Consider the following 18747-nt stretch of genomic DNA (forward strand, 5'->3'; position numbering starts at 1 on the left):
GGTATATTTGTGTCTATGTGAACAATGACCCGTGTCCAACTCACTGGCATTATTTTAAAAGATGTGTCTCTCAACATTGGGAAGTTATGTGGAGCCATTTCACAATAATGTTTGTCACATTGTTTTCCCTTAATTCAAAAATATTGGACAAAACTGGTTTTTCTTAAAGGACTAGAAAGGAAATAATGTTGGTGTTTTGTTTTCATAAAACAAACATGCTTCTACAAAGTCAATATATATGTAAGGGACACCCAATTTGTCCAGCCTACATCCTTGGTTTTAGTGGAGAACCTCCTAGTTCAGTCATATGGAAACGTTTTACCCTTCCTACTCATCTTAGTCTTTGTTTCTTGGTACGTGAAGGAAAGGCTGTGGCTGCAAACTATTGTCCAGCACTGGGAAAGTATTTAGCTGTTCTGCTCAAGGAATAGTATTTTTTGCATGCTTTTTAGGGAAGATGTACAAGTTTTAACCATAGCGGAACAAAGGTACGGTGAAAATGGGAAACAGCTTGTGAACTGGTCATGAAAATGACTCCTAACCAGATAGACTGGTGCATGAGAAAATAATCATGTGCTGGGTGGTGTTTTAACCTCTAATTAGGCTTATCTAATTAAGGCAAGCTTTTTTATTAGAGCATGAAAAGGTTACAGCTTGAGATGTCACATCCCCAGGTTCAAATAAGATGCCAATTTTACGCTCAGAGATGTTAGTGTTGGAAGAAGCTCTCACCAGGTTCACATTTGACACACTTGACTATCTGCCCTGCTCCTCTAACAATTCTGTTTCTGAAGAATTCTTCTGCTGACAACTCAGGGTTTTTAATCTGTGCCATTCCATTCATTCTCTTTTTCTAGAACAAGAGATTTTTTTCTTTAAAATATAATCTGAATTTTCTTCTTTTTAGGGAAAAAAAAAGAGAGAAAAGTTTGCTCCTCAGTTTACCTGTAGCATGTGTAGAAGAGTTTGTCCTTTTCTGTTAATAAGCAATAAAAATAACCAACTTTTTCACCAGCATAGATCCCTTTATCAAGGGGGGGTTAATCGAGACTTGAAAGATCAGCACATATTCACCATTTTCAAACCAGATTACTGTTCTTAATTTTCCTTCTGTTGCATCAGCACCGCATTTTGATTTCACAACCAATTTACTAGTCCTTTACTGGTCTGGACATTTTCAGAGCTTGTGCTATTTTAAGTAGTGATCTCCCATTCCTATCAAGGTAGTTCATTGTTTCTTCATTAGATTTCATCTCCTTACTCTGTCTCTAGCTCTGAGAGTATCCAGCCACTTTACAATCATGGAATGCCCTTTTTACGAGTGATAATATATTCAGGTCCAGGTTGTTCTGGTATATTTTGAGGTTAGAAATGTTCCAATGCCAGTATCATCAATCAAAGTGATAAAAGGCAGACACAGTATGTAGTCACCACAGTACACAACCAGATCTACAAAGGGATGCAGGGCTTTGATTCCCTGTTCTACACGAGTGCCTAAGTTACATTACCACTTGCAGGAAGTCCAACATTGGAGAAGTTTTAGATCAGGGTTTTTTTTCTCTCATTTGCTTTCAGAAACATAAGGAAAGAACATGCACACTCTGTAGCAAATGTGAGCTACCTCCTTTAAAAGACCTGCATATCACACAGTGATCACCATTGCAAAGCTTAACCTGTAGGCAACTTTCAACTACATGGGATGCCTATAGTTCATCTGGGAACTCAGCTCCTCTTTGGGAGAGGTGAGCTCCTAGGAAAGAGCCCCAAAAGCCAGCATGGCAAGGAGAGCTTGGCAGGCATCAGGCATAGATATAAAGCAAAAACATCAACCTACAGAACTGATGAGAGAGCTGTCTCTCCCTGCTGAGTCTCTTCAATGTAAATCAGTCCTTACTTAAGGTTTTCTCCAGCCCCAAGCTGATGTGAGTGTCCACTGACAGTGGGGAGTACATGGGGAATTCAGCTTTCTCTTAAACCTATGCTGAATTTGACTTTCCTGAGCTCCCAGTCCCAGGAAAGCTCCTGTTCTATATCAAATACTTTCAGGTAGTGCTCTCTTCCCTTCACTGTGAAGGGAAGAATTCCATATTTATAGGCCCAGAGAGTATGTAGTTTGGGATCACAGCTCTGGCACCAGCTGGCAGCTCAGCCTGTCAGAATCACCACCAGGTAGGACTTCCTACCAGATTTAGTATCTTTATTATAAGAAGCTAATGTACCACCAAAGTTAAGGTGAATTCTGAGGAAAGGCTCTAAACTTGTGGATTTGGGGCTTGGACACATTTGATGGATTTAGCTCTATTTGCCCCTTCTTAAGACTGTGTATATTTTGCAAATCCAGCACAGGCCCATCGTGGTATTTAATGTTTTTCTGCTCAAATAGCAGTGCCTTGTCTAGAGATAGCTGAACTTTTCACCTTCATTACACTTGAAGGAATGGATACTGCACATAACTGAGCTGTTGCCAAAAGAACATGTATAAATCACTGGGACTGGACAGGAGAGCTGTTTCTCCTGACAGTCAACACATCTGTATTTGGTTAAATGATACTTACCACAGGGGCATTATATAACACTCATAATGTGGGTATTGGATTTTCAGATTGTCCTAGAGAAGAGCAAAGAGTTGAGTTTAAGCAAACTGGTGTGTTTCTTGGAGATGCTTATGTGTCAATTCATGACTACCTCTAAAGATAGAAAGAAAACCTGATGAGTATCAGTGTCCTGATACTCATTCCAGCTATTTTGTACCTGTGGAAAGCTTTCTTTTTAAGCTAAAAGTTAAACTGCAGGAATCAAAAAGAACACCATGGACAAAATACAAGAATATAGCACAAGGGAACCTGAAAGCCACCAAGCAGCCATCTCCTGCCAATGATTTTATTGAATCTGAACATTAATTTGAACCCATTTCCTTTTAGTGAGAGGTTCTGCACTGCATTATCAATCCCTTATATTTCTCCAGCAACTTCTATCACAGCAGTATTTCAGTTTGCACAGACATTACTGGAGAGGCAGGGACTGAGAAGTTCTCTTATTCCTTTGTTGCATCATTTAGGATGCAATAAACTAAAACTGTATGACTAGCACCAAGTCCCTGCACCAGTCACCTGGCCGGCCAGCCCTTGAAGCCAGACCCTTGGCCCCAGTACAAGCTGGCAACAGGCACCCACAGCAATGTTGGCATCTCCACTACAGCAGTAAGGTGTGTACAACACATGCTGTCATTGCCCACCTTGCCCTGCTCTGTGGTGTTCAGGCTGCATCGCTGTGCATTTCTGAGTTGCTGCTTTCTTCTCCTCACATTGCTCCTGATCTTGTCACCTCTTACTGTACTGAAAAAGCAGTCTGTAGCAAAATTCCATTTGATTTTGGCCTGCCTCACTCCAATGGCAAGAGGAAATTTTGTTTTTCTAGGTCATCTTTCCATATCATTAATGAATTAAAGCAGTATTTTCTCAGTGGTACCTCCCATACCATTACAAGAAGCAATTTTCATCTTCTCTGAAGACAAATGATAAAATACGAGTTTTGCAAAGGTTTTGCTGCTTATGAAACACTCAGATCTTGGCTATTGCACAGTGTAAATTAAAGGCAGATTTAGCAGAAGGGGGATGAGAAAAGTTTGTTGATTTTTTGGAGCAAATATCAAAATGCATTTGAATGATAAGATAAACAGAGCAGGCTGAGCAGCTGTTCTTCCACAATGACTAGCTGTCTTTGTGGCTCACACAAGGAGGAGCTTGGCCTGATCCAGCACTGGCTTATGCTTAGTCTCTGCAGCTGCAGCATTTTATCCCAAAATTGAGATGAGACTCTAAAAATGTATTTTTAATTGTTAGAGTTAGTGCTGGAAGAAGATACCCCTCGTCTTAGCTCAAAGCTTTAGGACAGTTTTTAAAAGACTTTAGAGATTAAGACCAGTCCTTTAGAGTATTTTTTCCTCCCAATAAATGTTAAGCTTTCATGTTACTGCTTCACTGTTTTAACCCTAGATAAAGCAGCTTTCAAGCAAACGAACTTCCCCTCATTTAACTGAGAAGACAAAAGAAAGTATTAATTTGATAATGTTTTTTCTTCAGCAGCTGAAATTATGTATTAATATAATGAAAAAAAATGACAGTAGGATGATACATTATGAGTAAAAATGACCCACCATTGAACAAGACAACCTCTCCTAGGATACTCCACATAACTTCTGTCACCTGCATTCAGGAAATGTTCATTCAGATTGAAAGAGGTATAAAAAGGGTAATCAGAGACGGAAAGTAGCAATCTTGTAAGAGAAGACTTTAAAAAGTTTGATTGGGTCAATCCAGGCTGAGAGGGGACAAAAATGATTTCTCACAACATGTGTTGTAACAGCTGGACTGATTTATGCAAGGAGAAATGCATAAAGCACATAAAAACAGGTTTAGTGTAAACTGGAAAGAGCACATTTACACCATAAATCAAATTTCCCACCTTAACAGTGAGTTCTGGAAAGCCTTTCAAGAGGCATAGTTAGGACAGACAGGCTACTAGCTCTAAGATGTGCTGTCATAAATTTGACTGAGACTGTATGCCACAGTTGCCTGTGCTATGAAGGTACAAGCCTTTGCTTCAATATCTTGCACTATCATCATTACACTTATATTCTGCCCATTCTGGTTTATATTATAATATTTAACAAACAACAAACGCTTTGTCTAGTTATGTGTCCTAGAAATCTTACTTCTAACAGACGAAATTAAAATGAAAGAAACACCTGACTCTGAGATAATGCACAAGTTTAAAGATGAATTCTTGCAAAACCGGTGTTATATATTCTGTTTACAACAGTGGAAACAGATACAAATTTTGCTGGTTGTAACGCTGGTATTATGGGATTGTTTTGCACAGTCTTTGTCACATCTCAACCAAATCAGTCACTTCGAGTTTGCATGTTTCACAGCTCGGCAATCTGTCCTCACAGCAGGAAGACATACAGGTTTAAAATCCTGGAATGTCAAAGTGTGGGCAAGGTGGAAGAGACTTGTAAAGTTACCTTTTTCTCCTCTTTTCCCCACAGAAAAATTAGACAGGATTTTGTTACAGAAAAGCCAAATGGCCACAAAACAATTGTCTTTAAAAACAAGTCACACTCCACAGCTGAAGTAGCTGCAGGGAAGGGAGACAATGAATAATTCTAGTACTTGCTTCCTGGCCATGCCTGTAGTTAAGAACATCCAGAAGTGCTGCTGTGGAGGTCTACTCCTAGTTGCAGCTACGCCAGAGGTTATCTGTGAGCCCCAGCCTCCTCCTTCTATTGTATGAACATTTTACAGTAAACAAGACATGTAAGTCATTCACAAATGAATGTGTGAAAAATGATAGGGGTGCCCAAGAGAGAAATGACATCTAATGGGGGTGGGGGGGGTGGGGGGGGTGGGGTGGTGATAGTTATGCTTTGCTATGGTTGTTTTTTAGAGCAAATATTGATTCGGACTGCTGGAATTAAAAGGTTTAACATACTGCAATTACCAGATGTAATCAGGTTTCTATTACTGCCTCTTTGCCCTTTCAGTTTATTCACATCTTTAGAGAATGACTTGTGTCCAGATTTTCATGGCAGTGACTGCCAGCCTGCAGTAAATCAGAATTCATAGAAAGATATCATAATGAAAGCATAGGCTTGTCTTTTTTCCTTTGTGTTTTTATTGCAGGAAGCTACTTTTCCTTTCCAAATGCTGTTACTTGCCTCAAAAAACAGCTTGCACAAATACAAAGTGACAACTCCTACTCATGAAAACATTTTGCTAATGCATTCCAGCAAACTGGGGGTTATGATTTCAGAGCTTTCGGCATCTCTCTGCGCTTTTGTAGGAATTTCCTATTTTACATCTATTTAAATAGTCTCAGACACTGAGCAGTATATTCAAATCAGTATGATTACAAGGAAAATATTTTGCCATTTGTGTCTTTTCTTCAATGATATTGCTTTTTTCCCTTACAAAATGATGTGCCATAAAAAATACCCCCTCACTCACTTGAATGCAGCTTAATTTCTTATGCCATATTAGTGAATGTGGCACCATATGGTAAAATGCAAAATGTTACAAGAAGGCTGATAGAATATGAAGAGAAACTTGCTTAGGTGTATCACTGTTTAAAAATGCAAACATCTTATGATGTGTGCATTGTGAAAATGAGGAAATTTATAACCAGGTAATATTGCCTCAGTTAATGGAAACAAAAATCAGATGGTTTAAGAGAGTATAAAATCAAGGGTTAAAACTTGAAAGACGTCAAGCTCATTTTAAAATGAAAACCTAACAGCCTTATACCATTCCACATACATACATATTTGTATCTCAATTACATAGGTATGCATTATTATATGACCTTCAATTATGTGATTGTTATATGGGCAAACAAGGAACATGGGCAGATCTCTCCCAGAGAGGAAATGGGATTGTCTGTTCTTGAATGCAGGAGCTTTGATTTTCAGGTGTGCTTCTGGTAAGATCTTTGCCACCCACCTTGTAGAAAACAAGAAATTGCTTACATATGAGGTAGGACATAACTGTATTAATGCAGTGTGTGCAAAAGAGGGAGCAGTTTCTCGGTTGGAGCTTGTCCACTGGGATGTTTTAGAGTTCAACCCAACATTCCAATCTCTTGTAAGCCTAAATTGGTCATCCAATTACTGTCAATATACAATGAGAACTGGAGCAATTCCTAAGGACACTTTCACAGCATTTATTTACAGTGAGTGAAGAGCCTTTATTGCTCTTACCTATTGGTTTATGGTTACTCTTGCTGTTTATAAATGGTTCTGTTTCTATTTCAGAAGGTCTGGAAGGAAAATTAGAGATACCATGAGTGCACAACAGTTTTCAGCTGCATGGGATGTTTCTCTTGTCTTGCATTTGAGTGTACGATGCTTCCTATGTGAGCTTTCTGTCCCTTTTCTTCAGAAAAAGAGAACAACATTTTTAATTCTGGGGAAGCAAACTTTGCACATTTATACATGTCCCTGTCTTCATCCTCCCTCAAGCAAAAGCATTACACAGCAAGTGACTACACATGCAGACCAGGGAATGAGAAGCAGTGCTCAGATGGTTAGCATAAAATGTACCCTGCCTGAAGAAGTTTTGCTACAATTCCTTCTATTCCGCAGAAACAAAAATAATTGCATGTGTACTCCTCTTGTTTGCAGCTCAGCCACACTGCCTATTACTTTCAAGTGCTTGTTGGAGAATAACCATGTGGACAGGAGGATTGCGAGGTTCGTGCTGCCTGTGGGAGCCACCATCAACATGGATGGGACGGCGCTGTATGAGGCCGTGGCTGCCATCTTCATTGCACAAGTAAACAACTATGAGCTGGACTTTGGGCAGATTATTACCATAAGGTATAAACCTCAAATTCGATGTGCTGTTGAGTCTGACACTCTTAACAATCCTTGTGTGTAGCAATGTTCAGAACAAAACTTATCGAAGGATGCATTCCTTGTAGGATGGTTGTTTTTGAGTAACATGGAGATCAGGGACCGTACAAGAGAAATTGTGATGGCACTGTTCAGTAGAAGCATGTGGACACCAGGAAATGTGTTTCTGTTTGAGGATAACTGCCTCACTTTTACCTTCAGGCAATGCATTGATTGTTTTCTAGGATTGAAGCACTTTACTATTATTATTTGGCTTAAAAAACTATTTTAAATGTCAGAATTGTTTTCAACTGCTGGTTGTCATCTTTATATGAGAGGAAAAGGTCAAAAATATGCAAACCTACAAGTCCTGTATCAGATAAGAGGGAATAGTGTGTGCTAGGAAGCTCTTTGTCAAACCTTGGAGGAGTAGGGGAACAGGGAAGGAGGACAGATGCTACTACCAGGGCAGGTTTTCATGAAGATTTATATCACTCATATATTTCTTAAATGTCTCCTCTGCTGCTTATTAAAGCAGAAAACTTCCTAAACAACCATGCTGTCAGAGGGTAGAGAACGTTATAGCTGCATACTCCATCCGTGAAAGGTCTGTAATGGATCCAAAAGACTAGAAGATCCAGCTGAACAGTTACTGCCAGAATAACTCTAGTGGCTGCCAAAGAACACCTCAGGGACTGAAACCTGCAGGTTTCCAGCAGAGAATGATTAGAAAAACATTCCTCATAGTCAGAGCCTTGTGCAACATGTTTGAGATCTGCTGCCCTACCCATCCAGTGACCTCGTCACTGCCCTATTTACACTGCTGGGCCTTGCCCACCTTCCGCTGGCCTTGAAAACCTTCATGAGAAGCAGAGGAGAGTCCTGAAACTAACCCCAGAGGACAGCTGAGGTTTGCTAAACTGCTTCTGTCAAGAGCTGGTTAGACTCGCAGCAGAAGGAATACACTGTGCCCATGTGAGCTCTTGCTTCAGGCTCACTCTCTGAAAGTTATTGGTATGACAGTGTGCAAAACTTTAGTATTTCATGATTTTGAATTTGAAGATGTTTTTAGTATGTGGTCCCAAAACATGGCCCAGAGCATGGGTAGGCATGACATACATCTTGAAGTGGAGAATGGTGATTTGAAATATGAAGGAGAAAGAGGGTCCTAGTAAATGGAGAGAAGGTAAGTTCTAGCTTTCTTTTAGCGAAACCCTATTTCATCTCTTTCACTCCCCGTGTTAAGTGCTAGTACATAAAGACCAGACAGAAGTAAAGATAGTAGAAGCAAAATACAAATGAAGATTGGAAAATCCAAGAAAAGACAGGAAAAAGACTCACTTACTTATAAAAAAGGGGTTAAAAAGGAAGTCACCATGGATTCAGTACCTTGAATATCTGAAGGCAAATTCTAACTGTATTCTATAGATTAAACCTTCCCCACATGTTGATAATTTAGGACCTGGATATTTAAAATTCAGATATTCCTGAGTGCTAGGATACTTTTTGCCAGAAGGAAAAAAAAAGTGTTAGTAAAATAATCAGTCTATTTTGCTCATAGTTTGTAAAATCCAGGTTGACAGTTTCTATCAATGTGGATATGCAAACCTAGATGTAGCAGGAAAAGAGAATAAAGACCCTATTCCCAGTACTAGAGCATACTATAGAAAGATGCATCTATATTAAGGTCAACATTTAATGGAATAGCAGATGATCTTGACTGTTCATCTTAGTTAAACATTTCTAGTTTCGCTCCCATTTAAGTCATGAGCCCATTCTATCCTATCTACCCTCTGCCTGCTACAATGATATTAGGGTGCTCTACTAGCTGGCTTTTCAAAATGTAGTTTTAAATCTTTCTTGTTTCCCCTCACACCCACAGGCAAGTGTAGTTTTTATTGCAGGAAAGGGCTCTAGTTACAAATACTGATTCTGCTCTACTGGTACACTGTGCAGCTGCGAGCAAGAGAGTGGATATCTCTGTGTCTGTTTCCATATGGGCAAATACTGTTACCCTCATTTTCCATCATAGGAGATTGAGACTTACGTGCTTGGACTGTCAGTGTATATGCTTTATGCCATTCTTTTACAATTGTCAACATTTGGGTTTTGTCTTCCTGGATGGCCTAGCTCTTGGAAGTAGCCAGATGGGCAGAAATGAATATATCCAGTTACTTTTGCTCCTGGAAAAGGAATGAAATCCCTCCCCTAAAAATAACATTATAAAAAAACAAAGTTAATCCTGCCAGGCCCACTCTTGCCCTTGTCTCCCATTCATTTCTGCTTGCCTGGCTGAAAAAATGGTGTGAAGGTCAAGTAAAAATACTTTCCAGAAACTGAAGAGGTACAGTCACATTCACGCTTGCTTCACGGTTAGATCCAAGTATGCAAAGCCATGTGCTATGCAAGGACTTCACCCTTGGCCAAGCCTCTTCACCCTTGGGCTGGCCTGGTGATGGATTGATATTAAAGGCCCTGGCTGAAGCCAGCTGTGGATTTGCCTGGCACAGGCACTGCTGCTGATGACTCAGTGACATCTGCTGGAAGCTCTGCAGCCAAGGGGGAAGCAGCAATGAGTGCTGGCAGATTCATGGCACACAGCGCTGCGTGATGCCATGACCCACAAGAAGATGACATAACTCAGAGAAACCCACAGCCTGGCTGCCCCTCTCTCTCTGCACTTGTGATATTAGGAAACGATAGAACTGCCCCACCAGTGCAAAGATAGAGGGTGAGAATTTAGCCCTGGGCAGACAATTTGGCCTATTCTTGCTCTCTGACCTGGCTTCTGTCCATAAAACACCAGCAGTTCTGTGCAGTGGCTTCTGTAATAAGGATGATGGTTAAGGAAAGCTCCTGTAGAAACATGGTGTGGTTTCTTGCAGAGTAACCCATGACTGGTAAAGCTTATTTTTTTCTTTCTGTAAGTATCACAGCAACAGCTGCCAGCATAGGTGCTGCAGGGATCCCACAAGCTGGCCTGGTGACGATGGTCATTGTTCTGACCTCAGTTGGGCTCCCAACAGATGACATCACGCTGATCATTGCCGTTGACTGGGCACTGTAAGTAACATTCAGCTTTTGAAGTTTCCAATGTGGCAACATTGCTAAAAAGGCAAACAGCCTCCAGGGGTATAGCAATACAGATAGATATAAAAGGCATGGGAAGTAATTATTTTGCTTGAAATGCTGCTAATGTGGCCTCAGATTAAATACTCTGCTGAAGTGGGCATTATATTGATCAAAAGGCACAGGGAAGTAAGAGAGTCTAGATGAGACTTGAATTATGACCTACACTGAAAAACTGAAGAATGGAGTTTGTTTAGTCTAAAACCAGAGCAGGCTGAAAAAGGTCACCACAGAAGTCTGTGATATAGATAAGACCATCCTGAATAGGACAGTAATCAATTGTTCTTCCCATTCACAGGGAGGGAGGATGAAGTAGACCAAAGTAACTACCTTAAGTCAGATCACAGGAAAACTTAAGATTTATTTCTGTCTAGAATGATAGTCAGGCAGTGGAAGTGGCTGCACCTAGCTGGGATGGAGGATGACCTTCATGAGAAGTTTTAAGGTCAGGCCAGACAAATGTCTACCAGGCGCAGCTCTGGTACCTTGCCTTGGACAAGGACAAGGGACCAACATTCCTAGGAAATGTGGTTTGCTTCTACTCTGCTTATGAGCCCATTGACACTTCAAGGACATCTCAATGACACTTCAAGCACTTTGCAGAGGCATGAGCCAGGGCTACAGCAAGCAAGTACTCCTGCACCACATATACCACTCTGCCTGAAACAACTATATCACAATACAGTAATGGTTTGTGCTCTACATAGCTACTACTGCTGTAACTAGAACCATGATACAAACCTGAATGTAATATGTGCAATGCACTGCATTAGGACTAATAACGTCTTTTTATTACACATCCTGGCACAATTCTGCCCTTTGTGATTTCAGTGCTAAATAGGCAGCAGCAATCTGTAGCCCTCCTGCACAGAGCCATGTTTTGCAAGAGCAGCCATTCTCTAGAGGTTACTCTGCTGTATCTTAATCACTGAGGATTTAACAGCAGAGGCAGAGGCTAAAAGTTAACACACTCAGAGTAAAAGCAGTTTGTGCCACCCATGAGAAAAGCCACTTTAAAAACTCCTACGGAGTCATTTATTTGAACTCTTAAATTTTCTGTCAATGTCTATAAATCAGTCAAACAATTTTGAAGAATCTAAGAAGGTGAATTGTAAAATCCTGGTCCTTACTTCGTTGGCATTTCAGTTAACTACAGAACTGGTGCATGCATCCACAAAGAAACAGCCCAAATTATTTCTTATTTAAGCTGTATATCTCCATCAATACACTGGAGTTTCATTACATCAAGGTTCTGGGTAAAAGTGTGTTATGAGTCCATTCTGTTTTATACCCTATTTTAGGCAACTTTAAGCCATTGATTTTTTTTGTTCATTGAATTGTGAGAAGTTATTTACTTTCCCATTCAGTGTAATAGGATATTATTATTAATAGGAGTCATGAGTGTAGTGTTGTATGCTTATTTTAAGACATATTTTATTTTAGGAATATCAGGAATATTCTTCTGTGAAGGATAAATAATATCTGCTGTGGACACCTAAACTTTGGAATGGCAGTCATAGAATCATAGGCTCATCATCATAGAATGGTTTGGGTTGGAAAGGACCTTAAAGTCATCCAATTCCAACCCCTTGCCATGGTCAGGGTTGCCTCACACTACTGTCTGAAACCCAATAGTTAATGAAGCACAATAAAATAAAAGTATTTTAAGAAGTGGTGTTACAAAAGCCTTTTCCCCTCTATATTGCTCAGTTTTTGCCCAGCTCTTGCAAAATCAACATTTCATTGTTTTTCCAGTAAGGCTTCCAGCTATATGGGAATTAGGGTTCCTTTTGTCTTACAAAACTTTTCAAAACAACAGACAAAACACTTTTTCAGGCTCTAGTTCCAGATGGTATTTAAAAGTGAGTGAGGAACAGACCCAATTTTCTGTCTTTTGCAGATGACCTTTCATGCAAAAAGTGTTATTTCTGTATTTCGGCACTTGGTGGTTTCAAGAGCCTGCAGATGCAAAGTGTCAACATGGCTGACAGGGTGAATATTTTCAGTATTAGTTTTGGAAGTACTGGAGTATGAAGAATGCTTAAAGAAGGCTGGTTAAATGATCTCACGAGACTGAAATACCATTACAATGCCCCGCAGGTATTAATGCATTTAGGTAGCTGTAACATATATGTGAACTTCATACCTTCAGCTAGTACTTAGAGACATAAAGAAGAGTATCAAAACGTTTCTCATCTAATTCAATAAACACAAGGTAAAAGTTTTCATCTTTAATAATATCATCTAAAGCTAAAATTCCACTGCAACACCTGGCTCATGTGTTTGCACTGAAAAAGCCACTAGCAGCAGGTTGGCCTCTTGGTATAGAAATTTCAGTGGTGTGCAGTGTGGTTCTACTCATATGTAGACTACTATATACATACAGAAACATTGAATAGACCTGGTCAAACAACGTGCCAGGCAATCCATTTGTTTCAGATTTACACTGTGGTGCCCTGTTTCTGCAGAAAAATCCTATCTTTAAAAGAGATACCAGTCGGGGCTCACAAGGGACTGCAAACTCTTGAGTTCTGCTCATACAACTGCTCTACCACAGCTGACTCTTTGCACAATCCAAAATTAACGACTCGGAGTATCTTTCCAAGAATCAAAATCTGATAATCAACAAAGAAAAAGGGAAAGTCCATGTGTAGCAGGAACATCCATCAGTATGTGCTGCAACAGTGTTTTTCCCCTCTTAATATATTCTTGTGGGAATTTTCCTCCAGGCAAAACCCAAAATCAGAACAGCAGGAATTAGAAAAATGGATTCAGCAAACAAGCGTAGGACTGTGTCCTGGAGCAAACAACCACATCCAGGTGTAGGCTGTGGAATATTATTGCTGAAGTTACTTGCAATGTAACTTCAGCAAAATGGGCAATTTGGGTAACTGCACACACAAATAACCTTTCATGCAGGAGCTTTCATGCTAATGAGGCAAAGTAACTGCATCAACATTTGCATGCACAGAGCAAATGCCTAAAATATCTGAAAAAGAATCAGCACAGAGTTTCCTATAGGATCAGAAATGTGACAGTGTTGATATTGGACCATCACTGACTTTAATAAGCCAAACATCTGGAGATTTCTGAACCTCCATTTTATAACCCACATTTATAAATTAAGTTACTAATGTGACACAGTTTTCAGATGTGTATGTTTTTCTTGGAAAAGACGTGCTATATTTCAGACTTGGAAGCTAGATAATCTATTTGAAAGCTCGTCAGTTTTAACCAATAGATTCCAAGCTGCTTCAAGTGTAACATTTGTCTATGACAACCACTTTTGTGTATTTACAGGCTGGTTTTTAATAGACTTAATTTTTAGGCAGTGGGTAAAAGGTGTAAACAGGGAAGAAATGATCCCATCAATTAATAAATCAAAAATAGGGAAATTATATATATAAAGTACTGTCAAGCATATTAAATTGAAGTTGGAAAAGATGGTAACTGAAATGAAGAAGCTTTCAGAGCCACTGGTAGCCATAGCAACCACAGCTTTCTCAGAAACTAACATGATTTAAACATAGTCAGTGCCTGCTTAGTTTGTGAGTGGAGTTATTTAGCAATCTTCTGAATCATTTTGATTGTATTCTGCACATTCTACCAATACAATATTCTTAACTAGTGCTTCAGTTGCTGAGATCGGGACCTTGATAACTAATAGAAGGTACTGGTTGTACTGGATGCCCTCTACTTTTGTTGAATTAGGATATTTGCAAGCACCAGCCTCCAAATCGGGCCGTAATACTGGACCTTAACACAAAACCTCAGCCATAAATGCAGTCTTGATCTGCTGTGTTAAGCCTTTTTAGCACTGAATCAACTTGCACATATAGGGAGGCAGAGCTGCTCTGGTTAGCTCAGTTACAAATTAAAGTACGTGGCAGCACAGCACACTGAGCTCAGAAAAGGCTGAAAGACCCAACTGAGCAGCTCTGTAACTAGCGGCTGTCCTCTACCAAACTCCTTACTACCAGTTCTAACCTTGTTAGCTCATAAAACTGGTGAAGCTGGCCTTCAACTGTAATCACTGCAGTGATGCAGGCTTACGAATGTACTCAAAGAACCAACAAATTACCATTACTATTTCATTTTCTAGTGACAGGTTTAGAACAATGATCAATGTCCTGGGAGATGCACTGGCTGCTGGGATCATGGCCCACATCTGCCGGAAGGAGTTTATCAAGGACGGTGATGAGGTAACAGCACTATGAGCTGGGGTGTGCCAGTGTGTGCCATGTTAGGGCAAAGAACCTGCGAGCTCTCAACCTCCCATGATTGTTTCATCTAGTTTATAAAGGGTGTTTCAGAGAGAGGACAGAACTGGGCAATGTGCTGCTCAGCCAGATGTGGGGGAAGGGTCCTTTTGCATGAGGTCACACACAAAAGCCACTCGAGCTCAGAGCTTGCCAGCCAGCTGTGTCTGGCACACAGGGCTGGGAGCAGAAGCAGCTGCACTGTCCTGCAAATGCACGAGAGGCTGGAACTTGGGTCCTGCACTCAGTAGCCAAGTCCTGACTGGCCAGTAAGTCATCCTGCTTCTGAAAATGTGACCAGCAACAGAGCAGGGTGACAAATAATCCTTGAGTGTTTGTGTATAGGGGAGGTAAAATAACCCATGAGCATGTATATGCATCAGCAGTGAGCTCACAACAAAAGCAACAACTGTGGGTGTTTCAAGCCTCTGTGTTGGCATGATCGGAAGACATCATTGCAATGATTTCTTCTCTGAACTAGCACAAGCACATTGCTCCATTCTACACTTCATTCTCAGGCATCTTCATGCCTTCTATACTTAATACAAGCCCCTCCTTACATCTTTGTTTTTCCTTTTCTATGTCTTGTTCCATATACCACACACATTCTGCCCCTGCCTCCCTCTAGTCCTATGCTTTTTTTCCTTCCTCCTTGGCATGCATCATTCAGTCTTTCCTTACACCAGGAACTCCTTCTCATGATCTTCCTTCAAATCCTTGCCAAAGAAGATTCCTAATTCCACAAGCCCATCATGCTTGGAGGTACTAGTCTCCAACCATGTCATGCTCATAGCTTAACTACCTTTCTCCCACAAAGAGAGAAATGTTTCTTCATGAGGAGTGATTTTCACAAGACGTGTTTCAGTTCTGTGCATCACTTGTAGTATTCTACAAAGAACAACAGGATTAATAACAAGTTTTATTTCTGTTATTATTATTTCTCCTGTTTTGCAGACAGTCTTTCTGGTAAATCCCATTCTCATGCCTCCCTGCAATATGCATTTAAAATTCCTGCTCTTTCAAGCTTTATACAGAAAGACAGGCCTTATCCTCTGAGGTACTTAGCACCCGCAGTAATTACTGATGACAGGATTCGGCCTGAATATGTGGGCTACACACATAGCTAACTACAAAAAACAAACATCCAACCTAATGGTAAGGTATGTTACAAAGCCAGAAGTGTAGTCTGAGTTGCTGCATAACACAGGCCTCCTGACATTTCATTGCTCTATTTAGAACTCACTCAGAACTCAAGAAGAGATATTTCAAGAATATAAAATCCCTCCTAAGGGATTATTTAGTCATCTGCAATGAGATTTTTCTTTGCCTCATGCTCTATATTTGTATTAAAATATACCATTAGTCTGCCATATATTTTGGCTGCATAATATGTGGACTTAGTAATGTATACCCAAAGGGCAAATTTTCTCAGCTGCAAGCCCACCTCGTTTCTCTGCCAGTATTTACGTCTTATTTTCCCCATCAGAACTTCTGGTTTGATTTAAAGAACACTTCAATATTTAACTTACGAAACAGTCAATAAAATCCCCTTTATTTCTTTTGAAACAGTGCAGACTGAAAAGACAGGTATTACTTTATTGGTTTAGAAGAAAGGGGGAAGGCAACAGCAAATGACTTACTGTCTATATAATTGCACTCAAGAGCAAGCTCTGCCCAAAGCTGAGCATACTGGTTATTGTGAGCCCATCTCTCTCGAACTTAGCCCTGAAATTCTAGTCTTTGCCTACTGTACTTTTATTGCTTTACTGATGCAAGCAGTTATTACTATATGTTAAAATAGAGTTGTGATAGAATTCGCTATTTTAAATACTTAGAGACACCTTCACTTTATCCAGATGGTGCAAAGATGCTTTAGTGTATATAAGAAACAGGTCCTGAAAGCCTGTGGTGGCCCTAGATAATCCTGGTGAATGTAAAGCAGACCACAGGCTTTCAAAGTAAAAATTCCTTTCCTTTTGTATACAGCACACAGGGGCAGTATTCCAGATCTTAATGCTTTTCACATAGGTGCCACTGATCTGTGAAACTAAGCCTATTAACGTCCATCAGATTGTGGCTTACCAGAGAAATGGCTGTGTGAAGACCATGAATGCATCTCATGGAGCAGAAACAGTGAAGGCGTTTCAGCACCACATACCTGTACAAGTGGAGCAAGAAGAAAGTCCAGTAGAGAATCACACTAAGAAATCCAACAGTAAAGACCACTGCACTATTGAAATAAATGAACTAGAAACAAATGTGTAACTGCTACACTCAGGGGTATCTCATACCCCAGTGACCTGATAACCAGTCTCTACCTCACAGCTGGAAGAAGGACTTTTTGCCTTGAACAGGAAAATGTGGGAAAACGTGTGATTATCACCACTCTGCTTGTACTGGAGCAGGAGACCAGCTGTGACCGTCAGGAAAGGCACACAGCTCACACAAGACATGGGTTTCTTTAGGTGGAAGATTTCAATACTGAAAAACATAACTAATGGACAACTGCTGGTTTATTCTGCACTCATTTGACTCCAATATAGTATTTGACACTCCCTTGGCTTATTTTTTTTTAAGTTTTTTTATTTGACCCTTTTTGTTTTCTAACCAAAGCCTTTTTTTTTTGTGACTCTCAGTAATTATGAACACTGTATTTATGTAGATATTTTGTTATGTGATTTATGTATTTTTGGCTATGTTTCACCACAGCTGCTAAAGGTTTTGTCTAATATTCACTAAATACAGAGTTTGTGCTTAGTTTTAGAACAGCAGGAAGAAAATCACACTGATTTCCTGATCTCAAGGGGTTACATGTATTACTAAATAACACTTCAAGCAGAGGTGAAGCAGAGCATGCATTTTTGCAAGACAGCATGTTAAGGTAATTCTGATGAGCAGCCTTCAGAGAGAGGCATTCAGGTGTGATACATAACACACAGAATTCCTAGGTCACTACAGAGCACAGTTTGCCTTCCAAGTGCCAGATTTATTAACCTTTTTTTTAACTTAACTCTTCAGTAGAGTCAGTACATGCACCTGCAGTGGCAGAGGCAGTGTGAGACCTAATCTGTAAGCACTGGTGCTAATGTGTCCTCTCCTGTAATCTGTAGACTGTTCTACTGTAAATATGTATAAACACAAACTTCAAGCTCATGAACCATACGCTTCCTCCTAAAAGCAGACTGGACACAAACTGGAACCTGATGATGCTGAAGTAATATGGGGGTTTTGAGAGGAGATTGCTGTGGGAACTGGCCTGGTCTTTTTTATGATTTGGTGGTTGATCTGCATTGACAGTTACTCCCTTTCCACTGTCTACTGAATCTTTCAGTTACAATAAAATCTGCTGAGTATGTTTCCAATGTTTGTGATAGAGAACATTTTTAATAAACCTGCCATTTAAAAACAGGCTGCCTGTGCACTTCTGCTATTAGCGTCTGCTTAGTTCTGTGCCAGAATGGAGAGTGGAAGTGAGGAGACCTTTTCAAGTAGTGGGATTCAATCCAGAGATGACATACTAGTTCATACCAGTACACTTGACTATATTTAGCTACTTGTGGTATATCAGTTTCAGATAACATGTGCCTTGTATTATAATACACTTCTCTCATCTGTAGAGTAAAAATAACCCAGTCAAAAAGGACAATTTCTGCACTCACCAAAAGCAGAGGTGCTTCATGCACATGATTAATGGTTTTCCTTGGAAGCAGGTATTTACCTCTTCTTTGAGGGCTGCTGTTCATACTGTTTCTTTTGCCATGCACTAATTAGTTGCCTCAGAAAGGTCTATATGGGTAGTTTAAATGTCAAATGGTAAAGCCAAAAAGAACAAACATACATCTTATTTGCCTATAGTTCCTGAGAAATGATGTATTCAATAGAAAATACACACAGTTGGTAACGTTATTTGATCCTAGAGTGAAAACAAGAAAGAAAGAACAAAAGAACAGGGAAGAACTGGAGTAATTC

At 40.0% G+C, this 18747-nt stretch overlaps 1 protein-coding gene across 1 annotated transcript in view; it reads left to right on the forward strand.

Moving 5' to 3' along the window:
• Nucleotides 1-17079, forward strand: part of SLC1A7 (solute carrier family 1 member 7) — a 54291-nt gene extending 37212 nt beyond the window's left edge. Inside the window, exons 8-11 of the mRNA XM_057413531.1 lie at nt 7181-7375; nt 10319-10453; nt 14622-14721; nt 16807-17079. Of these exons, the coding sequence (XP_057269514.1) occupies nt 7181-7375; nt 10319-10453; nt 14622-14721; nt 16807-17043 (667 nt within the window). The 3' untranslated portion in view covers nt 17044-17079. The remainder of the gene's footprint in view (nt 1-7180; nt 7376-10318; nt 10454-14621; nt 14722-16806) is intronic.
• Nucleotides 17080-18747: the final 1668 nt, after the last annotated feature.

Source organism: Pezoporus wallicus, unplaced genomic scaffold, assembly GCF_028554395.1.
Source record: "Pezoporus wallicus isolate ANWC-B61680 ecotype Strahan unplaced genomic scaffold, APGP_CSIRO_Pwel_v1 contig_13740, whole genome shotgun sequence".
Classification (NCBI taxonomy): Eukaryota; Metazoa; Chordata; class Aves; order Psittaciformes; family Psittacidae; genus Pezoporus; species Pezoporus wallicus.